Source organism: Onychomys torridus, chromosome 2, assembly GCF_903995425.1.
Source record: "Onychomys torridus chromosome 2, mOncTor1.1, whole genome shotgun sequence".
Taxonomy (NCBI): Eukaryota; Metazoa; Chordata; class Mammalia; order Rodentia; family Cricetidae; genus Onychomys; species Onychomys torridus.
In genome coordinates, this window is record NC_050444.1 from 149,059,975 (window position 1) to 149,087,559 (window position 27,585).

The 27,585-nt window shown below is 51.7% G+C and overlaps 1 protein-coding gene across 1 annotated transcript in view; it reads right to left on the minus strand.

Moving 5' to 3' along the window:
- Positions 1-1,586: 1,586 nt before the first annotated feature.
- Grhl3 (grainyhead like transcription factor 3) overlaps positions 1,587-27,585 on the minus strand; it is a 31,823-nt gene continuing 5,824 nt past the window's right edge. The window contains exons 2-16 of the mRNA XM_036179243.1: positions 21,075-21,261; positions 19,111-19,172; positions 16,651-16,996; positions 16,331-16,404; positions 15,624-15,777; positions 15,330-15,441; positions 14,318-14,412; positions 12,460-12,618; positions 11,764-11,842; positions 11,512-11,645; positions 10,035-10,069; positions 8,959-9,047; positions 8,153-8,238; positions 5,938-6,002; positions 1,587-2,256 (exon numbers count right to left, since the gene is read on the minus strand). Of these exons, the coding sequence (XP_036035136.1) occupies positions 2,142-2,256; positions 5,938-6,002; positions 8,153-8,238; positions 8,959-9,047; positions 10,035-10,069; positions 11,512-11,645; positions 11,764-11,842; positions 12,460-12,618; positions 14,318-14,412; positions 15,330-15,441; positions 15,624-15,777; positions 16,331-16,404; positions 16,651-16,996; positions 19,111-19,172; positions 21,075-21,261 (1,792 nt within the window). The 3' untranslated portion in view covers positions 1,587-2,141. The remainder of the gene's footprint in view (positions 2,257-5,937; positions 6,003-8,152; positions 8,239-8,958; positions 9,048-10,034; positions 10,070-11,511; positions 11,646-11,763; positions 11,843-12,459; positions 12,619-14,317; positions 14,413-15,329; positions 15,442-15,623; positions 15,778-16,330; positions 16,405-16,650; positions 16,997-19,110; positions 19,173-21,074; positions 21,262-27,585) is intronic.

The following is a 27,585-nucleotide window of genomic DNA, read 5'->3' on the forward strand; positions in this document are numbered from 1 at the left end:
ATAAGTTCCAGTCCCATTGCCAGGGGACCCACAAACAAATCAAGCCACACAACTGTCACCCACATTCAGAGGGCCTAGTGTGGTCCTATGGAGGCTCCCCAGCTGTCAGTCCATAGTCCGTGAGATCCCACTAGCTCGGGTCAGCTGTCTCTGTGTTTTTTTTTCCATCATGATCCTGACCCCCACCCCTTGCTCCCTCTCTTCAACTGAATTCCAGAAGTTTGGCCTTAATTTTAAAATGACTTTAGACAATATTGGGCCCACCTGTAATCCTGGTGTTCTGCATAGTGAATTTAAGAATAGCCTGAGCTACACAGTGAGACCCTGTCCAATAAATAACAACAACAAATAATAACCATTCTCCAGTGCACTAAACTACAATCTGATTGCATTGCTGGATCCTCTGGCATCCTGTTATCATTGTGTCTGAGGCCAGTTCCCCACTGGTGTAGCCTGCATCCCAGGGCTGACTATAGGCAGGGCTTGTATATGGATTCTGTTGAAACTGGGAAGTTCTCCAGGAAGCTTAGCTCTTAAAACTTTAAAAACAAACAAAAGTATGCACACGTGGTGCACAGACATACATGAAGGCAAAACACCCATACCAGACAGACACAAGAAATTCTAATTCATAGGAAGCAGAGCTCCTGGGATTGAAGACAGGGATGGTGGGTGACCCTTCCCCACATCTGGGGCCTTTGACACTTACTGAAGAGCCTGAGGCTCTGAGGCAACCGCTGAGACCAGTGAGGACCACACTGTGCATTTTACTGCTAGAAAATGGAGTAGATTTGGCTGTGAGGAGGGAGCGAGGGAGGGAGGGAAGAAAGAAAATTTTCCTTTTGATCTCTTCCCTGGATAATACAAGGCTTGGTTTGCAGGTCCCCCTTGCCCCAAGGCCTGGACACTCTCACATGGCTGTATACAGTGTACCAATATATTGTCACTGTTGTACGGTAGGGAAGTGATATGTTGTTGCCTTTGGGGACAGTATGAGTTGGATCCAGAGAAGAGGATTGTCTGGAGAATAGGGGCAGAGTTGGCCCAGGTCTTGGTTGCATGGGTCCCAGCCTCGAACTCTGTTCACTGGCCTCTCTGTGAGGGCTCACCATTGCCCTTGTGAGCCTTTCCAGGCCTAGCTCTCAGCATCAAGCAGTTTTGTAAGACCTCCTGTGGATACCTCCTGTCCTCGAACAGCCTGCCAGAATGAGCTCCTCTGTTCACAGTACTGTGCTCATTCTCAACCTTCAAGTGCAGGACAAGACGCCCTTGAACAAGGCCACGGTGAAGACGAAGAGGAAGGGCCCCTCCATCTGACCCTCTCTTCTGGCTGGAGACTCCCAGAAGGAAGGAGCGTGTGAAACTGGGGACATGTGCACAGGTAGGCTTTTATTACTAAATCCTATGATATACAAAATGCATAATCGAATAACAGCTAAAAAAATAGTCCAAGAAATATGAAATCCATATTTTTGAAATGATAAAAATGTAACATAAACATACAAAATGCTGCATATATATACAATATATTTATATATATATATATATCACACATAATGAAAACTGTAAATAAGAAATGTGTACAACAGTAGGTGGGAAAGGGGTTTGTTCCTGTCAGCTCCATGATGCTAACTGACTTCCATCTTGTACTGAGGAAGTCAGTGAGAAAGACAGTTTCCTTTCCAGTGTCCTTAAAAAGGTATTTGTTCTGAAAGGCAAGAGTTTTCAAGTTAATTAGCCAAAGAGTGAGAATTCTTTGGTCTGAAGTGGCTGGCGGAAGGATACAGAGAGAGGGTCAGAACCCATCAAAGTGGCCGGTGTAACCTTGCAGAGAGGCTGCTGTGACCCCCCAGGGCCTCTGTGAGGGGACTTAGAAGAGAAGGCAGGCACATGTGTTGACCCAGACTCCTGGTCTCTGGTGGATGGGCACTTGCAGGAAGCTCTGGAGTGAGTTCAAGTCTGGATGGGACATTTAGATCCTGGGACCTCCATCGTCCCTCTTTGGCCCTGACATCACTGAGTTTGTGGCTTGAGGGACCTCTACCCGAGGAAGGCATTTCAAGTACTGGCGCTGACCCATGAGGACAGGTTGTATGTGGCCTGAGCCAGGCCCTGGGGATGGGATGCTTGAGGCTGGGCTCTCACAGCTCCTTCAGGATGATCTGGATCTTGCCATCCAGCTCTCCCATGTCCAGTAGGAAGGCCACGTGGTTGCTGTAATGCTGGATGATGTTGTTGTCCATGTTGACCAGGATTCTGGAAGAGGGAGGAGGGAGACATGGTTGAAGCGTGGCAAGCCCCTGTGTCCTGGGCCTCTGAGTAACAAGGATGATAACCACACTGTAGACACTTCAGGAGCTTCCTCTGACCCTCAGCACGAGGCTGTAAGGTGGGCATTCCCAGTGGTCAAGTCTCCGATCACACCCTAGCCTGCCAGTCACACCATGTTGGTGTCTGCTGGTGAACTGCCTCCCTTCTGATGAACTGAGTGTGGGTGCTTTTAGTGACTGAGGTACAACCCTGGGAGAAATCCTGTGTTAGTAACTAGACTGGGGACTTGAACTTCAGATTCAAGTTCAGGAGGTGTGCCAATCTGGGTGTAACGAAAGGCTACACTGAGCCACTTGGTGTGCTTGCCCGAGCCAGAGGCAGGGGCCATACAACATCCCTCTCAGTTGATTCCTGTTAAGGTGAAAAGTCAAGTAATAAACTGGAGGGATGTAGCCCCATCCTTTGGGCAGGGACCTGGCCAGCCCAAGAAGTAGACTCTCCATGGCTATAGACTCTGAAAGGCATGCCAAAGGGTGCCCTGTCAGATCTGCTTTCCTGATGAAAAGTCACCTGGAGGTGACCTGAGCATCACTTAGGCCCTTCCCTGCTAATCTTCTGAGTGGGTGATGGAATTAGGTATATACATTCAACCATACATACATCTGTCTGTCCGTCCATCCATCCATCCCACCCCACCTCTTTCCTCCATCTACCCATCCATCTGTCCTCCATATACCCATTCATCCCTCATCCCTCAGTCTTTGCTGGATCCTTTCTTTCTTTCTTTTCTTTTTCTTTTTTTGGTTTTTCAAGACAGGGTTTATCTGCATAGCCCTGGCTATCCTGGAGCTCACTCTATAGGCCAGGCTAGCCTCAAACTCAGAGATCTGCCTGCCTCTGCCTCCTGAGTGCTGGGATTAAAGGCATGCGCCACCACTGCTTGGCTACTGGACCCTTTCATGTGCAGGACATTGCTCCAAAGGAAACAGCTGTGTGGAGATTAATTGGACCTGAATTCTGCCCACCAGAATTTCACACAGAAAGGGAGACTGAGTTCCTGCAATGATGTCACTCTAGTTCAAAGAATGAAGAAGCTGAGGTTCAAAGAGGTAAAGATATGCTGTGACTACAGTTAGTAGACGGCAGAGCTCAGGATTTAATCTAGACCTTTGTCTCTCTAAGATATCATTTTTAAAGAAAAGGGAAAATAACTACAAAATCCTCTAAGTACAAGTTAAGAAGTGGGAGACCAAAGGAAACCAAAAACCTGTGTTTGGGCAGAGCTCGGGTAGATGCCTCCTATTGTGAGGACTCAGGGGAGGGTGGTGGGGACAGTGAACCTGAAGGAACCCATGGTCTACAGCCTACATTCTCTGCCAGCCCCAGCCTAGCAGCAGCAGCTTCTTTTGGGGGGAAAGGTTGGAGCTGGGGCTCCCAGAGGCTGGGGCTGGCTGGCAGGACCCCACACTTCAAGGTGATCCCCCCCCCCATCCAAGGTGATCTTCGTCTGAGGGGCTGGAGGCTAGAGATTAAGCCAGAGAGCAGGGCTGGATGGGGAAGAGAGGGTGTGTTCTGGCAACTTAAGGGTTGGGCTGTCTGTTTCCCACAGTGGCATCAATCAGCTTCCAGGAACTGGGCAAGTGTCTGAGAGCCTCTGGGGCAGTGGTGTGAAGGTGGACCCTCCCTAAGAGGTTAGTGACAGCTGGGTTCCAAGCGGCAGGGGCTTGTCAAGAGCTATCGACACTTCCTAGCTTCCAGCCTCTTTTGCCAGCACCACGTTAACCCCCTGGCCCACGGCCAACAAAAACAGTGTTTCGGTTAATCTTTCAAGCACTCAGTGATGCTTGTGAAATTGATTTGATCTACCTTGGTCGGGAGGACTTTGGGGAGGGTTTATAAGAATAGACTAGGTTTGGGGCTAGAATGTCCACCTTTATCTGATGCGGACATATATTTGAATGCATTCAAATTTGGAAATATGCTCTTTCAGACCTTGGAGACCATCTTTGGGCTGAGGTTTTGATAGCCATGTGGGCCATGGAGTGATGCCCTGGTCTGTAGAGCTGGGCAAAGAAGTCGCTAGGCTGGCCACAGACTTTATTGGCATATTTCTTGGTGGTCAGAGGAACAAGGAGAAGGGATGAGATCAAACTGTGGGGGAGTGCATTTTAGGGTACTGAGAATCCCTTTTGTGAGTCCCTAACTCAGGACCACTACTTCGAACCCCAGCTTCTTCGTCTGTAGGAGCAGGGAAGACCCCACCAAGCTCAAAGCCTGGTAAGATGACGCCAAGCATCACTGAGTTCAGCATCTGGCCTGCGGGAAGAGCTCCCACAACGGAAGTCATTTACAATGACAGTCTGTGCAGCTGTTGGGGTTGACGGGAAGGCCTCTGGCAAAAGAGCCAGGAACCAGAGAGGTGCGATCTTCACAGCTCAGGGCTTCCCTGCCATACGCAAAGGCTATCCCGGGGCCTGAGCTTGGCCTGGGGTGGGATTTGCAGGGGAGTCCAGCACTGGAGAGGCAGGAAGCAGGGTGTGTGGGCGTGGCACCAAAGGAGAAGTGGGGCCCAGGCTTGTCTGGGCAAGCAGACATTAAGTAGATTCTACTCCAGTGTGTGAGCCCCCATGTGAAACCGAAACTTGGTGGGAGGTGGAGGATGGGGGTGGGGGGGGGTGGGGTTGGGGGAGACCCCACACAGACAAAATCCTCTAGATTCTCATGCAATCTGAACCAAATGGGTCCTTTTCTACATCTCAGCCTTCTGCATGGGAGGCTAGGTGGGAGCCAGAGCAGGCTAAGGTGAGCTGGGCTGGAGGGAGGAAACCAGGCCTGGGCACGGGCTTTAGTGTGCAAGGCCTTCTCCATGGGAAAATGCACAGACCACAGTGTGGGTCGTGTGCAGGTGCCGCTGGAGTTAGATCATCTAGAGGGGTCCAGCTGTGCTCTGGGCAGAGCAGCTGGAAGACAGGGGGTTCCTGAGGGGGTATGGCCTGCTTCTCTCTTGCCTACTCAGCCTGTAGGTGGAAGAGGCCCTTGGAGCTTCTTCGACTGGAATCTCCCACTTAACTGCCCCTCCCCTGCCCATCAAATTCCCCCTTTGGCTCATGTCAGCTGCCCCTTCCTGTCACGATCTGCCTGGGGTGGCTTTCCTGGGCCTTCACACCTCACCATGCCTTTGCTCACTGCTCCCACCCCTGCTTATCTCTGAGCCTCAGTTTTCCTGTACGTAAAATGTGAGTCATGTTATCTACCTGCCAGTATGTCTGGAGGGTTAAAGGAGATGAGCTTAGTCTGATGTCAGACATATGGGAGTCAGGTGAATGGTGGCTGCTACAGCAGACACTATAATAATAAAAATAATAAAGGACTTTGTTCACCTGTGGTTTGGGGACTTGAACTTGGACCTTCTAATGAGTGACCTTGTACTTCCAATGAATGACCTTGTACTTCCTCTCTACACCAGTTAGGTCACTCCTGAGAGGACCCCTGAACTGCCCCCCACACACCCCATGCTTGTTGCCGAGGAGCAGTGTCTGGTTTCTGCAGGTCGAGAGGTGACCATGGCCTTGGCTTGACTGGGGAACTCTCCACTGGCACTGAGCATGCTCCCTGCAACCCTACCATGGCCGAGTACAGACTTGGCAGGGCTAAATCAGCACTCACCCTCTCTTGCATTTCTTGTAGACTTTGCAAATATTCTCCTCGGGGAGCCCATACTTCTCAGAGATCTGGAAGGAAACAGTAGGGTTTCACTGTCTGCGGCCATAATGGGATTTACACACTTTATACCACTGCCTTTTAGGCTATAAAAGAAACATATATTGGGAAAACAAAGAGAATTCTAGTTCCCCGAGGTGAGCACTATCAGCCTCTGAGTGTATACCTTCCCCTTGGTGCGCTGTGTGTAAGCCTAAGTTTATACCACACGTGGGGGGGGGTTCACATCATTTTGTATTTTCTTATGATAAGTTGTATCACAACAAACACTTAACAAACTGCATTTTAGTGTCTATAAAATATCTGCCAAGCATCTGCTGCTTCCTTGCTTCTCACCTAGCAGCTGACGTTTGTATCTGTGCTGAAGGATCTATCTTCACTATGTAAACTCTCTGTGGCGACGGCAAGAATGTCCACCACATAGGACAGACGGGATGTAATACCTTCAGGATAGGTCCTACCATGTACCAAAGCCTCCATGAGTGGGCTCTGCTGCTGTCTTGGGAGCAATGGGCATGCTCTGGGCCCTGCTGTGAGGTGGGGTGACCCACATGTTCCTCTTCTGGGCAGGAGTTAGTCATTGCAGCCAATGGAGGCAGAACGCTGAGTGCCCAAGCCTGGCTCAGAGCCTAAAAGCCCATTATGTCCACATGGGAGCATCCTCTACAGATGAGGTGGCTCTGAGGCTGACTGAGCAAGCTGGTGAGCCCAGGCCAGTGGTCCCTCCCTGCGCTGGAGCTGCAGAACTTTTGGTTGTTGTTTGAGACAGGGTCTCTCTACATTGCCCTGGCTGTCCTGGAACTCACTATTTAGAGCAGGCTGGCCTTGAACTTATAGAGCTTCTGCTTCTGGAATGCTGGGGTTAAAGGTATGCTCTACCACACCCCGAGAGTTGTAGAACTTTGAACAGCATTCCCATGTCTCTCTCAGTTTCACTTTGGTGAAATGGGTGTGGTAAGAGGTTGGATATGCACAGAAGGACTCTGAAAGGGTTAGGTCTGGTCCACTATTGGGGTTCGGTCAAATACTGGTGCCTCATGGAACTGGCACCTTGGAGCTGCAGCCAAGCAAGCCCAGGCCTGGGATGCCAGTAGCAGGTGACCCTCTGGGAATTTCAGAAAAAGGGTCAGGTTCAGTGACCTGAGTAGATTGACAGAGATCCCTCTAAACAAGAAATGTTCCTAGATTTTATTTCAATGGCAATGTAGCTGGATACTGCCAGGGAGCAGATCTCAAGTCTGTCTACAGAAGACCTTGGGAACAAATTGGATAGAGGTGGTGGGGGCTGTCTGGAAAAGTGGCAAGCTCTCCACCCCTGGAAGTAAAGAAGTCAAGAGTGGGTGCAGATGACACTAATCCCGTAAATGGCTGCTCAGCCCAAATATTCTGTCTCTATTCAAGTGACATAATTGACTTTTTGTGAGCCCAATTTCCTGGGGCTGATGCCAAGCAGGCTGACAATGTTACTTGAGCAGGACCGCCCAGAGGGCAGACAACTTGGACTGGACGGGCACTTAGGCCACTTTTGGCAAGTCTCTGACCTCTTGGAGTGAGGGGGTGCTAGACCGTGTCCAGTGGAGAAAGGGGAAGCAAGCACTCATGGCAAACATAAGCAACTGCCTAACAAGCGAGCCTCCACCAAGCAGCCTGTGAAGGTGGCTAAGGGTCCCCCAGCTACACGTGCCGGGCTGTCCTAAGAGGTTCCACTGTCAAGTCCAAGGCCCTGGTGACCCTGGTAGCCAGATGCCATGTACTTGTCCAGACTGGGCTGTTCTGCCTGCTCTCAGGTGGCTGGGGGGTGAGGAAGGTCACCTCGCCCAGATACAGTCACCCTCAGCCATCCACAGTCAAGTCTTGCAAGTAGGAGGAATGAGGCCCCCTGGGAGGGAAAAATGGATGTCTCTGGGCCCAGCCTTTTTGTGTGTGTGGGTTTCATTCCCATTAAAACAGAAACAGGTTTGCAAAGCCAACAAAAGCCCTGGCCTGTCAGACTGCAGCCATCAGATTAAGGAGGATTTATGGTGTGTGTGACTCTCAGGGTGGTGCAGGGTTCTGACAAGGTGATAAGATCAGAAGGCACACCCCCTAGCAGGGCCTGGCCCCCTGTGGGGTTGGAAAAGTAGCCCACCAGAGCCCTCCTGTGGGAAGTGAGGCACCTTACCGCATTCCTCAGCCCCTTCAGGTCCGGGGTCTTCAACATGAGTGCGTCAAACACCTCCTCTGTCTCTCTCCGCACATACAACAGAACTGAAAACCAATGGGATAAACACTGAGCATGGGCGGACAGAGAGGGCTCTTAAAAGGCATGACCTGAATGTAAGGATGCAAGCTTGTATCCAGCCCTTTCTAGACTGCCCTGACTTTGGGGTGGGATGGGGTTGAACCTTGGTTCTGGCTCTACTACCTGGCAGCTAGTGACCTCTCAACACTGTTGAGCCATATTGTATGTAGATGGGGCTCTTGCTCCTTACTTCAGAGCTGCCTCTGGAATCAGGCACAGTGTTCAGAAACCCCCTAAGTACTTGACTAAGCTTGGTTCCTGGCTGCTGGTGGATCTTCCCTAAGGTCATCTAAGTCTCCAGGGGCTTCTGTGCCCCACCCCAAAATCAAAGATTTAAGGATGTTAAGCCAGACAACCAGTCATGGAAGCCTACCCTGCTCTTAGCCACTTAGAGAACTGTGAGCCTTGCCTGGCCCCACAAGCTTGTTGCCTATACTAGCTGCCCTGGGACAGCCATGTCCAAACAGGGTCAAAGCCACAGATGTCCTCCATCTATGTGGCCACCTGTCCAAGCCCTGGAGTGTTCTCAGCCATCCCCAATTCTTGGCCTAAACATACTCCAAGGAGTGAATCAGGCCTTGGGCTGTGGACTTGAGGAAAAGACTCATGGGGTGGGTGGGTGGGGCTTCTGAGAAGGCTCTGGGGGGCATTGGAAGGCTCTGAGACACCCCGAGGGCTTAGGCTACCTCTCTGAAGGTCATCTTCCTTGGCCTGTTTGGAGGGAAGAGCCTCAAACTCCTCCGAGAAAGGTGAGCAGGTACGCTTCAGGGGCAGCCTGTGGGGACAGCAGAGAGGGACCGGTGAGGACAACTGCCCCTCCAGAGGCCCTCGGGACAGGAAAGGCCCCAGGAAGGCATAGCCAAGTATCAGGATAGAGGTGCAGTCCTAAAGCAGGGAGCAGGTCTAGCTGCGTCAGACCCCAGCCCTGCCCCATGCCGGCAGCATGCTGGACTGGGGTCCTGTCCTTGACCGCAGGTAACAGATTTGAGAAACAGGGCATGGAGAGAGCTTTCATGCTATAGGAGGTGGCCTGACTTGCATGGCCTTAATCAAAGTGGACTGTCAGCACCATCCACGTTGTTTCTTCTAGAAGAAGTGAGCCATGGAAGGGGAGAGCCGTGGGAGGAGTGTGTACTGTGGAGTCTGGAGGGAGACCAGCTTTGGTTCAAGTCCTGTCCCTGCTACTTAACAGCCCGATGAATATAAGTAAGTTGCATTACTTCACTGGTGTCTTCATTAGGGGACAGCCATGCCTCTGTCTTTCTGACCCACCAAGGTTGATGAGAGAGAGAATTTGGAGCAAAAAGCCCATATAAAACATACACGCTGTTTATAGGGGAGAAGTGGATTCCAGCAGATGGCTTGCGTCTAAAGCCAAGCTGATTGTGGCCACACACTCACGCTGCCCTGCCCTCCTGCCCCGCCCTTCACACATTCAGGGGCCCCCAAAGGCTGTGACTGACAGAATGACTGTGGCCTCTGGAGGTGATGTGTTGGGGAGCGGGGTACCCAGCATAGGTCTGCTTTGTGCTCCCCGAGTGTGTACCCCATCTCAGGGACCTTTCTTTGCCTTTTATTTTTTACAAGCAGGTGTCTCACCAGAGATTTGCCAACTTTCCATGTAAGGCAAGCCTATAAAAACCCAGGCAGTTTCAGTGGGAAAGCTCTAGGCCTAGCTCCCAGCAGCAGGGGAAAGACAGGAGGCGATGTGAGGGATACAGGGATTGGAGAGGGACAGGAACCCGGGCTACTCTTCCCATACCTGTCAGAGTTGCTGTGTCCTGCTGAGGGGGCAACCTGTGTCAAATAGAAAAGACATTTCTGGTCAGGCACAAGAACACAAATTAGAGCAGCCTGGGAAGGAAGGAGGATGGGTACCACGTCAGAGCCTTCCCTGCATGTTCCACACAGAGGAATCCCTAAGTGAATTGGGGTCTCAAGTCAGGAAGAACTGTCCAGTTCAGGCTGCCGAGTCAGGGACTCAGGTTACAATGGAACTGTTGTGGTACCACTGGCAGAGTGGTGAGCTGGTGTGATTCCAGCCAGCCCAGAGGTGGGGAGCTGCAGCTGGGGGCCAGTGATAACAGGGAGATGGAGATGAAGCAGTGCCCCTGAGCACACTATGTGCTTGCTGCTGCTGCTGCTGCGCTGTCCAGTGAGCATCATCCAGAGGGGGCAGGGGATGGCTCAAGGACACACTGTACTCTCTTCCCTACTACGTGCAGACACTGGCCTCCCACAGAATATCTGCTTACCCAGCTGGGGCCACTAGTCCTAAATGAGCAACCTCATTCCTGGGTACAGAAGGAACCAACAAAAAAGGGCTGATGTTACTGCCTAAGTAGTGGCGGCGGGGGGTGGGGGGGGGGGGGGTGGGGGGGCAGGGGGATGGGGGGGAGGCACCAGGCTGCTTCCAGGAGAATGGAAAGGGTGGGGTAGGCTTATGGGTGTGTCTGAGCTACTTTGTCCAGCTCTGTGACATGCTCCTAAGTCAGACACCACTCACAGATCAGGCAGTGCGACCCCGTCTGCACATGCTCCCGAGAAGCCATGGGAGCTGGGCCTTCAAGAGAAGGAAGTGGCTAGCTGACAGATGCAAGCAGATGGAAGTGAGGCTGGCAAAGGGAATAGATGGTTTCCCTCAAAGGATGGCCAATCAAGAGGGAGATGACGTAGCTGAGTTAAGGCCTGGTGCCTCCTGGCCATAGATGCTCAGTGATGGCAATCCTGTCTGGGCACCTGGATCCTGTTCTGGGCTTCAGAGTGGGTCGGACTCTGGCTATGGGATTTTAGGAGTGTGCCTCCATCCTGATCCTTGGACCCAGTATTGTTGACTCATGGGGTTGCCGTAAGGGCCAAGATGCTGTAGAGTTGCTTAGCTTTCATAATGTTTGTGACCGGGACCAGCTGCCTAGCCCAGAGGTGATTCCAATTGACATCCTCCATGTGAGCTCGAGCTCATATGGTGTGACGGATAGGAGGACCGACTTTGTCTGAGCTACTCTGTGCTGGCGGCCATATCCAGCTCTGTGATAGACACCCACACGGTCACTGGTTATTTCTGAACCCTTGTAGTTCAACAGTGGCAGTTTTCTTTTAGCTCATGAATAGCAGGACCCGGAAACGCCCTAATGGGCAGTCATGGCGGTGGCAGGTAAAACCCCCAGTAGTGTGCTTAGATAGGCCCTACCTGGATCCAGCCCGCCCCCAGCCCGCTCTCCCACCTGCCCTGCCCTCACCCCTCCTGGGCGCTGTAGGCTGGAGAAGTGCAGGTTGGGAATAAAGAGTACAGGCTGGGTCTCCAGGTCAGCTTCTGGCCGCAGGTATGTGGTCTCATTGCCCCTGAACCCTGACAGCAGGCAGCCTTTGATGCCTGCTGGGGAAAAGAAGGCATTAAACTCAGGGGTCCCTTCCACACAACCCCCTGACCAGCTCCTCTGGCCTCCTTCCCTTAGGTTCATCCCAGGTGGCCCTGTCCACTGTCCACTGACCATTGTTGCTAGAGTCCGGGCATTTGACTTTCCTTCGAAACTGCTTCCGCTCATCATCTCGCATCTTCCTCTCCGCTCCCTGCAAAGAGGGGTGTTGCTCACCAGGGGTGGAGTCGGGGTCGGGGTCGGGGCTGGTCAGAGGGGTGGTGCTCAGCAGCGGGGTGGGGGGTGGGGGTAGGGGGTAGGGCGTGTGTGTGTGTGTGTGTGTGTGTGTGTGTGTGTGTGTGTGTGTGTGTGTGGTGATGTCCACAGCTGGCCAGGCCACAGGGGAAAGTGGGAAATGGGAAGGTACCAGCATATGGCCCAGCTTCCTGAAGTCAGCTCAGGCCTTGAGAGAGATGGGGAAGAAGGAAGGTATAGAGACAATGAAGGGGAGGGGCCTGGGGGGAGGTGAGCAGGAATGAAGAGTTCTAATGGAGAAGAAGGAGCCATGGAGCCAGACTCTCAGATCCTTGCAGAGAGTGGGCATAAATACAGATGTGGAGACAGATGTGGAGACAGATCCCTGCAGAGAGGGGGCATACATACAGATGTGGAGACAGGTCCCTGCAGAGAGGGGGCATAAACACAGATGTGGAGACAGGTCCCTGCAGAGAGGGGGCATAAACACAGGTGACAGATACTGAGAGGAAAGCAAGGGACAGAGAGGGACAGGCTTCTCAGAGGAGCAGGCAGTGTCTCCTGTCTTGTCCCCACCTTATCACAGAAGATCTTGATCTGGCAGACAGCGCGGTGTACCAGGCGCTCGGTGCCTGGCCCACAGTCATAGGTATCAATTTGCAAGTTCAGAGGGACACCCTTCACCCCCTTCTGTGAGGAGAAGTCTGTGCTCAGACAGTTGACACCGATGAACACCTGGGGACAGAGTGGGGAGATGGATAAGTGGCCTACTCAGATCTGTGTGTTCAATGAATACCCTTCAGCCATCTCGGGCTCACAGATGGGAAGGGGGTGCTGGTGGAGCCAGGCTGGTATGCCCTTCTAGCTCACTGAGGGCACCCCACCCTGGGAGGACACTAAGGGTCCTTTGAGGACTGTAGATCTGAAGGTTCATTTCTCTGCAGCTTGGAGCAAGTTAGGAACACAGCTTTCTTGCTCAGCCAGGCACACAGAAGGTGACAGAGCTCCTTTACCCTAATGACCAATTACAGGCAGCATGGGATGCTAGCACTTTCTTATTTAGGTTGACCTATGCCATTGGTGGCCAGTGTTCCCCCAAGTTATCTCTAGTCTAGAGCAGAGACAGAAGTGTTCCACTCCCCAGGGAGTTGGGGTATATGAGCCTGGACCTGGACCCACTGATCTGCAGTGGGAAGTTTGCCAGCTTGTGGCTTGGGCAGACTAAAATGGATCCCGTGAGGCTGGGAGAGTTCATACTTACTCTTGTCAAGCAGGGGCACTGGCCATTCTGGTGAGGGGATTGTTCAAAGTCTACCTACAGCCTGTGTTCTCTCAAGGACAGCCTGGGGCCTGTCTCAGCTCTGGCAGGCTGGGGGCCAGACCCTACTGCTCCAGTCTGGGCTTGGTCTCTGGGACATTTCCCTTGGAAACAGCCCTGACCTGAATGGTGGGAATGGGGTGTGTGTGTGACATCTCCACAGACCCCCTCAGTTACAGGCTTCAGGGAAGCTCCCCACACCCCACCCAGCTGTGACGCAGCTTCCACCAGCTCCCAGCTTGCACTGAGACCCAGGCCTGGGGGTATGAAGGCTATGAGAAAAATCCTCACCGAAACCCACCTCTCCCTTCCCATGAAACTCTCTCACCTCCCTGGCCCACCCCTCCCTTCCCACCTCCCATGACTGGCAGGCTCCTCCTCTAGCCCCTAGCTCTGTCTGAATAACAACCCAGCTGGCCCTTGCCCTTGTCTCCATGTCTTCTCTATGTCACCCCAGGGGAGGAAGGGGTCCACAGATGTCTTTGGGATGAGTGGTCCCAGGCCCGTGGGTGTGGGCAGCCTGTTCAGGGTATAGAAAGACAGACTGGAGAGAGGTCACCCAGACCAGCTGGTGCTCTTTCCACACAGCTCTCTGCTCAGAAAAGCTGTAAGTGCCCCACTGGCGATAGGCTCAGGTACCTGGGTGGGAAGACTGCCCGGGTTCAAGCTGCCATGAAGGAAGCCAGTGGCCTCCCTCTCCCTCGACTGACCCCATAGCTATGCCTTGTTCTAGCCTCTCAGATGTGGGAGTGGGAGCTCACCACAGCCCGCAGACTCTAAGAAGCCAATGTCTGGGTTCAAGCCTTCCCTGCCACTTCTGAGCCCGGGTCAGCATGCTACCAGGGCCTTTGAGCCCTTTCCTGTGAGGCTCAGTTATCTTTTCTGATGGATAGGCAGGCTGAGTTACTAAACTGACTATAGGCTATAGGTCTGACAAAGTGGCATGGCTTCTGAGGGGAAGGGCTGGGAGCAGGCCAGCTTGTCAGTCCAGAGCCTGTGTCTCTGGTGCCTGTGAAGGCCATCACCTCCCTGTGCGTTCAGCACAGTGGCCATCAGCACCCTGGGGCCCCTCCAGCCCTCCCCAGGCACGGTCACTCCACCCAAGCCCACACTGACCTTGGCCTCCTCATTGACATTCCACACAAAGGACAGCGCGTTGTAGGCCACCTCCTCGATGTGCTGGACTGTGTTAAAGTTTTCTTTACAGTCGGCTGAAAGGGCAGGAGACGCAGGTCAGCGGGAAAGAGATGAGGGTGCTGTGAGGAGGGACGCTATGAACTGCACCTTACTCTAGCAGGACATGCACCCCCAAGCTGTGCTTTGGAGGTTCCGTGGAGAGCGGGACTCAGAAGATCTCTTAGATAATGCATCAGGGACAGCATAGCAAGGGGCACGGGGCAGGGCAGCAGGGCAGGAGTAGAGAGACCCCAGCAGCTGTCATTTATGCAATACTGATTCAAGGCAAGCCTCGGTAAAGCCTCCTAACTCTGACTATTCAGTTTACATAGGATAAAAGTAGGGCTCAGAGAGGTTGGGTTTCTTGCTCAGGGTCACACAGCTAATGAAAGGCAGAGCAATTTTCCTAATTGCTCCTTCATCCAGCCTCTCGGCCAAGTCCTTGAATAGTCTCCCATCTGCATACAGCCAGGCAGCTAGCTAGCCACCACAGACAGTTGGATAAACTGAAGGGAGGGGACATTGTCATAAAGGCATGCAGAAAAGGATGGAGCCACGTGGGAGTCTTATGTAGCCCCAGACTGGCTTTGAACTCTGTGTAGTCAAGGTGATCCTTCTGCTTCTACTTCCCAAGTGAAGGAATTAAAAGTCTATACCACCATGCCAGCTTTATTCGGTGCTGGAGATGCAACCCGGGGCTTCCTGCATGCTGGGCAAGCATTCTGTCACCTGAGCTACCAGTTCAGCCCTACTGCTGTTCCCCATGGTGGCCAACATCGCTATTCACCGGCACCATCCAGGTCCCATGTCCTGTCCATCCCAGATCGAAGCAGAAGAGAGTACCTGCTGTGTCCATCAGAGGACGCAGTCTCCCGCACTGTGCCCTGCTGGGTTTGATCTGGGGTAGGAGAGGGAAGGGGTGCAGGAGGCAAGGCTTGGGGTTCACTCTCACCCACGTCGATGACCCGCTGCTTGGCGGTGGGCTGCCGGGAATGCCAGTGCTTCCAGAAGCGGAGCTGCTCTACCGGGACCTTGTCATTATCGAACACAACCATCACCACGCTCTGCAAGTGCAGCGGCCACGTCACCCTGGTCTGAAGGTCCAGGCACCAGGCTCCCTCCCAGAGCATGGCCCTGCATCCCGCTTTATCCAACACTCAATTGACAAGTGTCCCGTCCCCCCCCCCCCCACCACACACACACACAGATGCTCACCAGCATCCCCTTCCCAAGCTGCCCCACACACCTTGACTTTGCCGGAGGACAGAGCGAGGCCTTTACCTCCCGCTGGGGTGCGCAGAGTGACCGGATAGAACTGACCCTTGTTGAGGTAGGCCATGGGTGACTCGCCCGCTTTGATGTGAATGGCTTTGGGGGACCCCAGGGTGTATTCAAAGTCACTGTGGGGAGTGAGAGGATGGTGAGGCAGGCTCCAGGCAGGGGTGTCCTGGAGCATAGGGCAGGGGCCTGGATCTGTGGCAGGCTTGCTGTGTGATCTAAGTCATTTTCCTGTCCTGGGGGGAGGAGGGGCAGTTTAATGGCTCTGTTGGGTCACATTCTAGTTAGATAAAGGAGGTCCAAAGAAAACCAGGGAGAACCAGAATAGGGGCAAAGCCACGGGGGACTAAGGACAACTGAGCCTCAGTTTTCTTTGCACTTGGAGGGTTGAGAGATGGTCTTACTATGTGGCTCAAACTTGCAGGGAATTCAATATTTAGTCTAGGCTGGCCTCAACTATGGAGCCCATGTTGTCTTAAAACTCATATCAATCCTGCTGGTTCTACCTCTCAGGGCTGAAGCTGCAGGTACACGTCTTCTAACAGGGTGTTGAGCTTAGAGTCCCCTGTCACTGCTCAGGAACAGGCTGTGGGTGCCTAGTATGTTCTAGGGATACTATGGAGCTGTCTTCAGCCTCCTGCACAAATGGCCAAGGGTCCTAGGAAACCAATTTACCTCTTGAGGCTAGGATAATCCTCTGGACATGGGGGTTCCGGGGATGTTTTCAGGATGTCGGGAAAGAGCAGCGACTACAGAGAAACAACCACAAGAGAATAAATGACCACATTTGGACGGCAGGGGGCTCAGGCCAGGGCTGCACACACACGCCACACAGGGTGTGCAGTGTACAACTTGGACAGCAGTATGTGGCAGCCCAGCCTTAGGTCTAGAACTTTCTCCCATCAATTGCAAAGCTCTGATCTTCTGTCTTCTCTCCTTATGTGCATGCACACATATATCGGGGGTGCTGTGAGGATTCAGGGGCAAGTCCTCACCTCCTGTGGGTCATCTTTGAAGGTGCTGTCTGGCTGCCAGCGCTGTGTGGGTGGCACCCCGTGAATGCTCTCAAATAATGAGTTGAGGGACCCATTGTCATATATGTCACTAGTGGGCAAGAGGTAGCTGTCCATGGAGCCGACTTCCAGCTTGCTTGGACCTGGGGGGAGGGGAGTGGTCTTGCCGGGGGTTGGTACCGCCCCTTCCAAGCCTAGTAAGTTGTTCTTCTTTAGGTGGTCCGTGTAGTCTGGGCTTCCAGACACATTCTCTGTCAAAAATTTCATGAGGTGCGTGGGGCTCTCAAGGGGGGCAAGATCTGGCTCATAGTCCATGCTGTGGTAGAACCTGGGGGAGAGACAGTAAAAGTGAGCACACTCCTCCTCTGCAGGCTGGACTGATGGTGACCCCATGTAGGTTTACCCCTGTCTCCCAGCATGTGGGACACTGGACTCTGCACAGGCCAGTTGGCCACAGAGAGGAAAGGAGGAAAGTATGAGGACTGACATTCTCTCAGGCCCTGGGTTGAGGGGACATCCTGCTTTAGTTATTAATACACAACTAGTTAACTTAAAACACTGCAAGTTTAACTGTTTGTTTCTGAGCCAAATGCTCTTGTGCCAAAATATCCCCACTTCAGCAGCTGTACTGAATGGGGTGTGTCTGGGAGGGGCTGTGTACCTGTGAGACAATGTGTTCAGAAAAAGGTCAAGTAGAATATACACAAATCATCAGTGTGGCAGGTCTAGCACTGTTTGAGATATTTGGTTCCACTGTCTACAGATATATCACTATGATTGGTTTAATAAAAAGCTTAAATGGCTAATAGCTAGGCAGGAGGTATAGTAGGGACTTCTGGACACAGAGCTCTGGGAAGAAGGAAGGCAAAGTCACCCGCAGACATGGAGGGAACAAACTTGCAGAAGGAGAGGTAAAAGCCATGAGTCTCTGGCAACATGTAGATGAATAGAAATGTGTTGATTTAAGTTATAGGAGCTAGTAGGACAAGCCTAAGCTATAGGCCAAGCTTTTATAATAATAAGTCTCTGTGTCAGTGTTTTGTGTTTGTTTGTTTTTATTTTGTGAGCTGAAGGCTCAAAGAAAAATCCATCTACATAGGACTGTACAAAAGTTCTTACTTTTTTTTTTTTTGGTTTTTTGAGACTGGGTTTCTCTGTGTAGCTTTTGTGCCTTTCCTGGAACTCACTTTGGAGACCAGGCTGGCCTCGAACTCACAGAGATCCGCCTGCCTCTGCCTCCCAAGTGCTGGGATTAAAGGCGTGCGCCACCACCACCCGGCAGAAAGTTCTTACTTTTTACTTTATACACATCTATGGAGTTAGAGTATTTTGCAAGAAACAGGCATTGCCCTTGTGGTTGGAAGTTACTGAACTGTAGAATTCATTTGAGAGAGGCCTTGTGCACCCAGAACCCTACTTCAGCAGTGCAGGGGAATGCCCGAGCCAGCTTCTTGCTCACACTGGGCCCCTGCAGAGCTGCAATGGCACCCCAGACATTTGGATCTTCCAGAAGTCACAGGCAGGCCCTATGCAGTGACCTCTGTGAGGTCCCCATTGATCAGGAAAAAGGAAGTGCAGGAAGAGGGGCAGGATTCCACCCTCCCAAACCCCAGCCCTCCCCAGGCCATGCTCAGCCTAGGATTCTTTCTGCAAGAACATTGTGGCTTAAGGCGTGGATACCAGGCAAAGGCCAGAAGGCTGGGAGTCGAATCCCAGGAGTCACCTGACCCCTTGGAGGTGGGTTTAGAGCCTGGACAGAAAAGCTGCCTCTGAGGCTGCTGCTGAGGTTTTGAAGTGTGTTTTCAGTAAATGCCAACATACATGGTATGGGGATCTGGCATGTGGTGTGTGTGTGTGTGTGTGTGTGTGTGTGTGTGTGTGTGTGTGTGTGTGTATGCGTGTTTATACATTTTCAAGCACAGCTTTATTATAATTTAGCAAAACTCTGCTGACATCACCAGATTTTTTTTTTAAAGATGGGGTCTCACATAGCCCAGGCTAGCCTCAAATTCACTGTGTAGCTAATGATGACCTTGAACTCCTGATTCTCCAGCCTCCACCTCTCAAATGCTGAGATGGCAGGCATGAAGGCATGCACCAGCATATCTGGTTTTCTGTGGTGCTGAGCATTGAACCCAGGGCCTCGTGCTTGGTACACAAGCACTCTACCAACTGAGCTACACTACCAGCTAGGTGTTAGTTGTTCTGAAACCTTCCTATTGTACAAGCATAAAGACAGGTAGACTCAAGGCTGGACTATACACATTGTTTTCTTCTGATCTTAAAGGAAGTTAAAATACAGGAGTTCTAAGAGGTACTGTGTGTGGGTTCCAGCACTGCACCCCTTATACTTGACAGGCAGACCATCCTGCATTCAAGGTCCCCAACAGAGCAGAGCAGTTAAGGGTCAAAAGAGGCAGAGGTGGCCTTGAGAAGCCTTACTTCTTTCCTTGGTCATTTCGGCCACTGGTGCTGGAGGACAGTATCCGTTTGTCCTTGGGACCCTGGGAAGAGAAGAAGGAAAGATTGACAGGTTGTTCTTGGCTGGGACCTGGCTATTGGGAGCCTCCAACCTTTCAGGGGATGAGGCCAGGCCTTGGAATGCTTGGGAGAAAATCGTTCAAGCTGGCCGGTGCTGTAGCCACCACTGAGACTGAGCCCCGAGCGACAGGGTGGAAAGTACTTCCCTGAGCTTTCTAGTTGAGAACATGGGAGTGGGAGTCAGACTTGCCTGGCCATTTAAAAGTGCTGTGACTTTGGATAAATGACTACCTCTCTGAGACTCAATTTCTTCAAACGTTAAATGGAGGATTATAATACCCGTTTCAAGGAGATTCTAAAGCTATAGATTAATAGAAAAAAGGGCCGTGGCCCTTTTAAAAAGAGCACATCATGTAAGTGAGACCTTGTACAAAATACTTCCTAATTCAACTTCTCTTACCACCCTGAATTTCTCTCAACACCATCACTGTGACCTAGTGGGGAGACCAAGGGCCAGAGTCTCTTCAGCGAGAAGGTGGTCCATTTCTCGATTCCTTTCATAGACATACCACATGTTGACTGTGTGTCCTTGGGCAAGGCACTTAACACCTCTGTACCTCATATCCTCACGTGTGAAAAACACAACTAGCCCTGAAAAGAAATGTGGGTGCTCAGGGCAGTCTAGGGGCAAAGGTACAGTCCTAGAAGCAGCCTCTTGCATGGAATTTTATTTTACAATCCAGCCTCACCCTGTGAACCCTAGGCTGGGATCTGAAGATGGATGGAGAATTCTGGCTTCCATCATGGCCTTGAGCTGGAGTAGCCCTTCAAATTCCCTTCTGTTGACCTGAACTAGACAGGATCCAGAGACTGCCAGTCTGTGGGTATTTGGCAGGCAGGGGAGCCTGGCTAGCTTGGGATGAGGACCAGAGACAGCCTGGGGCCTTTCCTGTCAGGAACCACATACCTTGGTCTCCCTGGGCCTCTGAAGTCATGAGGAGAATTCACCTTCCAACATGAGTGGGTGAACACCCCCACCCTCCATCCCCACACTAAGTGGCTTTGAATGTTCATATTCAGGACCAGCCATCTCAACAAATCCAGGAAGATTTATTGGAGTAATCCCCCAGTGCAAGACAGCATTGCTCTCCATGTCAATTCAGGTACTCAGATAGGCAGGCTGCCCGAGCTCTAGGTTAGCAAAGACACTGAGGCCTCATGGATGCTCTGTGAGGATGCAGGCTGCACTCTATTAGCAATTTCTGGCATAGGCAGAGGTGGTGATGGTGGTATGTTGTGGGTTCATATTTGTGACTGATGACTGGTTCAGAGCTGAAAGGGCCCAATGCCCATGCCTGAGAACCAACAGTCCCCAGAGTCTAAGACCCAAGGGACAAGCCAAGATAGCATGCTGGCAGAGGCAGGAAGGACAGGAAGAGGCTCAGGAAGAGGAGAGCCCTGCTGTAGGTGATGAGATTAGAACAGTGGGTAGGGATGGTGGGAGTCTGGGATGACCCAAAGGACAGGGCAGAAAGGATGGCCAGCGAGAACGGTCATGATGAAGTGTGCTTGGCCAAGCCAGGAATCTATTCCACCAGTATGTGCTATACACCAGGTGACAGGTTGTGTGGGCTGCTGGGGCTTCAGCAATGGCCATGCTGTGTGTCCACTCTCCAGGAGCTGTCTTGTAGGGAGATGGAAATGTGTGGGCACACAGTATTTTGAAAGAAGGGGTGATATAGAATGGTGACCCAGGAGAACCTCCCGCTCCCCACACCATGAGAAAATGAGATGACAGTAGGATTTAATCAGGAAAAGGGAAATGGCATTTTCAAAGGCCCAGGGTTGAGGGCTGCTGAGCCCTGAGGCCTGACAGCAGAGACAGACTTAGCAGATGGGTTCGCGGCCTGAGGAGGCAAGCATACCATGTAGTAGTCATAGAGAAAGCTCAGGGCTGCAACACTGTCGTCATCCCCATTAACTCTCATCATGGCTTTGGTGGCGGCTGTCAAAGGGTTCTCCAGGTACGTCTTCCAGGCCTCATCCTCATTTGTATAGGGAAACTTCTGGAAGCTCACAGGGTCATTCTTCAGCAGTCGCACAGACCTGAAACTGCCGGCAGATAAGGAGGGTCACTTGAGGATGGAGAGTTGGTGAAGTGCTTGCCACACAAGCATGAAGGCTTGAGTTTGGTCTCCAGGTTAAAAGAAAAAAAAAAAAAATCCAGATGCAATAGTGTGCTCCTTTAATCCCAGCACTGGGGAAGAGGAGACAGCAAGGTCCCCTGGAACTCACTAGCCAGGTAGTCTAGTCTAGATGTAAGTTCCAGGTAAGTACCAACCTCAAAAATATGCAAGATGGAGAGTATGTGAGGAATGACAGATAAGGTGGTCATCTGGCCTCCGTGTGCATGCACATATAAATGCACATATACGTGTGTATGTGTACATACTTGCACGCATATGCAAATGCAAACACGCAAATAAGAATTATCTCTTCTAGGTTCAGAGGAAGGTCCCCAAGACACATATCCTGCCACTGCAAGGAGGTACCAATCCTAGGAACATGAGACTTCTTCCTCGGCCACCTTAGGCAATGAGCCTCAGATATAGATCAATGCCAAATTGATCTGCTATGCAGAAGCTGCAGACCTGGGGTCTGAAGCCCTCATCTCCAACACAAAGACCATAGTGTTGGCCAACCGAGAAGTTCCATAGAGTGCTGCCATGGCAATACTGTTCACAGGGAGTCATGGCAACATTCTTCCAGAAAATGAAACTTCCAGACAGTGCCTCAAGACTCCTGAGGTTGTCCTGAGACCACGAAAAGGCACAGAGCCCTGCAAATGGTCAAACTGAGAAAAATACAGTGAAGGACAGGACATCAGAGCAAGAGAGCTCGTGGGCTGAACCTGGTCCTGGGGAGTGGCATTTTGGACTGACATGTCTTGTAGGTCCCTGAGTAGCTGCTCATGACCAGGCAGAGGCAGGGGCAGCCTGGCACTGTGCCAAGACACCAGATAAATACAAGGCACTGTAGCCCAGGGACAAGCTGCATGTATAGGCTCAAAGAAAGGGATGGAGGCGTAGAGAGAGCAATGATGATTACAAAATCAACCTCTAGCAGGGGATGGGATTGGGGGGTGCAAACCTACTGTTTAGTGCTCTGGAGGCTGAGGCAGGAGGATTGCAATTCCAGGCCAGCCTGGGCTGCTGTGTGAAACCCTGTTTCAAAACCAAAAGACAGTGATAGCTTGTCTTTGCTGTGCCCTGGCCATGTTCGGGCACTGAGCCTAAGCACAGTCCATGCGCTGTCCTCAGTGAAGACACAACAGTTGTTTCCGTTGGTGGAGGAAACAGCTCACAGAGCTTCCCAGGGTCCCTGTACTGGAGTGGCCTCATGCTCTTAGACTTGAACTAGGGAGAACATGGCCAGATGGTTAAAACACAACGGAGGCCACCCCAAGAATCTTTTGATTTGACAAAGGGTCCCACATAGCCAAGGCTGGCCTCAAACTTGTGTAGCCAAGGATGGCCTTCAGCATCTGATTGTCCTGCCTCTACCTCCCAAGTGTTGGGATCGCAAGTGTGGGCCACCATGTCCGGTTCATGTGTTGTTGAGGTCAGAACCCAGGGCTTCACCACGTTGGACAAGCACTCTCCTAACTGAGCTACATCCCCAGCCCAGGGGTTTCTGACTCCCTCCATCTGGGGCAGCTGAGAATGTGAACATCTAGCAGCATCCTTGTTGCTGTTGCTGCTGCCGCTAGCCCCAGGACCACACTTGCAGAGTGTCGGGGAATGTGTGGGTGCGGTCACCCGCAAAGCTCTCGTGATTATTTTAGGACACAGGGCACATGGAGGAATTGACAAGTGAGAGAATGGCTGCCCAGATCAAAGATCAAGTGGGGTGTTCAGGTCTGCTGGGGTCCCAGAGCCTCCCTTTCCATAAGGGGCACATGGGTCCGAATGACTCACCCTGCTAGGGTCTTAGGAACAACACCAGATGCTATGAAACACAGCATCTGGATTGTTCCCACTCAGCAGCTTTGCCCCTTACAAGTTACTACATGGAGATGACCTTGCTTCACCTAACAGTAGGAACTATGGACTCAGACAGAAAAAGAAAATGCCTATGATCAGCCAGCCAGTCAACCACCCAATCAGGATTATTATTATTATTTAGAGCGTGGTTTTTTTGTGTAGTCCATGTTGGCCTTAAACTCACTAGGGGTTTAGCTGGGAATGACCTCTTTTATTTACCTCCTAAGTGCTGGGATACACATGGTCTATGCAGTGCTGGGGACTGAACCTGGGGTTTTGTGCATGGTAGGCAAGTACCCTTCTAACTGAGCTACATCCCCAGCCCACACCCAGAATTTTAACTCAGGTTTATCTAGCTCCCAAGACATGTGCTTTCCACTAGCCACACCGCTCTGTCCTTGACACCAAGTCTTTACCAGAGCAGGAGGCTACCCTGGTGCTGGAGGTGCAGGTGTTGTTCCAGACCATTGGGTGGGCAGGGGCCTCTGGAAGGCACTTGCAGGAAGTGTATGCCTTGCTGCCTGAGGTGTGCCTCAGGTACAGGCTTTCACTTGAGTGGAATCATCAGTAAGTTGAGCCCAGGCAGTGCGGACTACAGGGACGGTTCATTCCTCTGCAGTTCTCATCCAGGATAATGTCTACCATCCTACTGGGCCCCAAGGTGTAGGGGTACAGGGCTCTGAGAGGGAGGTAGCAGGAACTGTCACACAGGAAAGAGAAATGACAGAAACCTTCCTGCTTTAGGAGCATGAAGAGTGAGGCACACCCAAGTTTCTGTTGCTATAAATCAAGAAGCCTTCAGACAGAGTAGTGTGAGGTGGCCCCTCCTCATTGAGCCTGGGGTTAGAGGAATTTACTGAACAAGCCCCTGTCCCTGCCAGGCCCCAGGCTATAGGGAACTCCCTAACTAAGATGGCATGGGACAAGCAGGGGATGTCTGAGGCTCCCTGCCTTCCTTGGTCCCCCACTGGTCGGCTAGGCAGGCCAGGACCCACAGTGTTTCTCATTTATGAATAAGGATCGTAAATGCAGGATTGTGAAGACTGAGTACATTGATTCATACTTGAGAAAATGCTTAGCACCCTGCCTGGCACATAAATGCTCAATGCTCACACGCCCTGTCGGCACATTAGAAGCACCTAATGTATGCATACCGCACCAACGCTCAAGGCTGCTAGGAGCTAGATGCTGAGAGGTTGCTGTATTGCCAGCCTGGTCATACACAGATCTGGACTCCTGTTCCTGGTCTACTGACTAAGAAATGGCCAGGCTCAGTTTTGTAGGGCTATTCATATTCTGACCCTTTTTTTGTAAAAGAACATTTAAAAGGCAACAGAATCATAACCCAAAACAAAAGAACGGAGTTTTCATTTGGGGCTCTTCCTGGGCTGCAAGGGTCTCCAATGCTTCCCTCAGGATCCCCAAGTCTGACTCCTTAATAAACCAGCCCCTCAGGTATCTTAAGCATCTGTCATAGGCAGACACCATGCCAACTGTTTCTAGGTGGCACTTCATCTGTCACACACCAGCCCTGAGACACGAATGCCACTATCCCCTTTGACAAAAGGGGAAACTGAGACTCAAACAATCACCATCTAAGGGCCACTCGGCCAGGAAGTGCAGGGTGGCTCCACTTGAACTCGGACCTCTTGGAGTCCAAGTATCAGCTCTCAGTTCCCGCTCACCTCCACTCTTGATGCCTTTCCTAGTCTGGAAAATTCCCTCCTCTGGAATACTCTGAACCAGTTCTCCACAAGGCTCTGAGGAATTTCCCACCCACACAGGCAGGAGGCATGAGCAGGTGAACATGATAGGAAGAGTTTCTGGGCAGGAGCTGAGAGCTCTCCAGTCCTGGTGCCCATGCCCGTGTTTGCCACCAGCTGGCCTCACACTTTAAGGATAAGCACTTGGCTTCCTGGATATCTTGACTGTGCATAAGGTCAGCAGAGTTCCTGACACCAGGACCTGGGCTCTGTGCGCTTTCAAAGACTACAAGGGCCCGGTGGTGAGGCAGAGCCAAACGCTGAAGAAGCTGCTGCAGGCTCAATGGGACAGGGCTTCCAAGAAAGAATGAGCTCTCCTCACAAGTGACAGCTCAGAACAAAGGGGAAGCCAGGTGATACCGAGCCTATGAGGTCACCTTCCCTAGGTTCTGCCCAGATTCTCAGTTCATGTTCCTGTCCAAGACAGAGAGCGGGAGAGCTAGTCGGGAAAGGACTTGTCCTTGGGCCATATTTGTGATGACCTCAGATCTTAGCAGGGCACAGCACAGAGAGCCCAGTGCACCATGGGAAGAAGAAACATAAGCTCATGAGTTTGGGAGCTGTGTGCTCTTGAGGAAGGAAGGCACCTAGCCTTTTCGGCTGATTTCCCCATCTATTAAATGGGTCTATTGAATGTTTCCCACGTGCCAGTTAAGGGCTCTTCTAGGCCCTGGGATATCAGCCAAGTCCAAGGCAGATAAGGCTCGGCTCCCATGGAACTTTTTGTCTAATTGGAACAGACAGACTATAAACAGGCAGGTGAGTTAATTTTAGTTCGAGATAAATGCTGGGAAGAATATTAATGAGAACACAGCACTATCACAGAGTCACCCAGGGTGGCTACTTTACATCGGAGTTAATCTCTCCAGGGTTGTTAGGAGAATTATATGCATTAACATAAGAAATGTGCTTATGAGCCTGCCAACAATAATGGTACTGTAAATAGGTCCTCATCATCAGGGCCATCACCCCAGCACTCCAGAATGAGAGTAGAGGGGAGACTGCCTGAGGTCCCTGGATGATCACACACCCCAAACCCTGGGCTGTGAACAAGCTCTAGTCAAAAGACAAGGGAGACAGTATAATAACCCCTTGCCTTGCCTTTCCAAGTCCTTATCTGGCGGAGACTCCTAACACACATGGTGGTTATTATTCCTACTTTAAAGACCCTGAAATAGACAATGGAGACAGGAGGTGACCTGGGAACCTAGAGTAGACAATGGAGACAGGAGGTGACCTGAGAATCTGGCCTGAGAACTCCATGGTAATCCCCTTTTACACCAAGGGATGGAGGAGAAAAGCAAAACCCAGAACTCGTATGGTATCCCATGTCACTTTAGCAAATATTTATCAAGTGACTGCCATGGTCTAGCCCCTGTTCTAGGGACAGCTAGACAGGGTTCCTCTGGCCATCATGGAGGATGAAGACAAGACAGACAGTTAATACCAAATAAGTGAAGAACATGAAGCCAGAGGCCTTGTGAGCTGCCTGAACCCTGGGAGTTAATGATGGATGTTTATTGAGAAAGGTGGAGGGTACAGGGAGAAGATGGTTGTGGGGGACCTGAGACCTTCTGAGAACCAAGGTCAAAGGTCTCAGCCTGGGCCTGGCCCTATTGTGTGCTGGGTGTGAGGCAGGTGCTTTGCATGTATTGTCTAGATTCAAGGAAGGCCAGCTGGGACTGGGGAGGAACCTCAAGTCCAGGATTTGATAATCCCGCTCATTTGCATAGTGTGCTGTTTTTTCAACACATACACATCATCCACCTGTCATATCTGAGGTCCTGTAATGTGCCTGTAGGGAGGGAGGGCAGATATGACTGTCCCGATTTGATAGTACAGAAAACACCCATGGACAGAGTTCCTGATCTGTGTAAAGCCACCTGTTGGTACTGACACAACAGGCCCGAACTGGGGTTGTCATGTCACCACATCTAGAGCCTTCACCAAGCTGCTGTCCCATCAGAGCCTCCCATCCCATCTTCTCCAGAGGAGAGGGAGCTGAAAAGCTGATGAAGACATCTCCAGGCCTGGCTTTGAGGCCTGGCTGCTAAGGCCTCTTACTGGCCAGCAGGGGTGTGCAATCTACCTAGCAGGGGTCCCGAGGCAGGTAGAGCCTTCCCCTGGCACTGGAGGGGTGCAGTGTCAGCTGTCTCAAGTCCAGTCAGCCTCGTGCTGTGACTCAAGCACGTCCCAACCCAGAGGAAGCTGAGAGTGGAGAAGCAAGGCTTTATCCCAGCTGTGCTCTGTCTGACTCTCAGAGGCTCCCACGCTGGAGCTGAACCACTGCAGATCCCCAGGGAGACTAGGCAGATGCCACTCCAGCTGCTAGTTGAGACCTTCCTGTGTCATTTCCTTCTGTTAGAATCCTGGCAGTTCCAGGTATTGGCAGCCCTTAGACACAAAGTCCCAAAGTGGTAAGACCTAAAAACACACCATGCAGGAAGGAGTCTAGAAGCATCTCATCCTGTTTTGAGGTCAATAACCGTACATGTCACAGGCATCTCAGTAATCCAGGGGTGTGCATTTAGCAGGGTAGGAGGAAGGGTACCGCCCAAGGGGGGGCAGCCTCAAGCCTCACCTATGGAAGTACCTAGCCCAGGAGAGATTGGGCAAGCTGGGTTCCAATT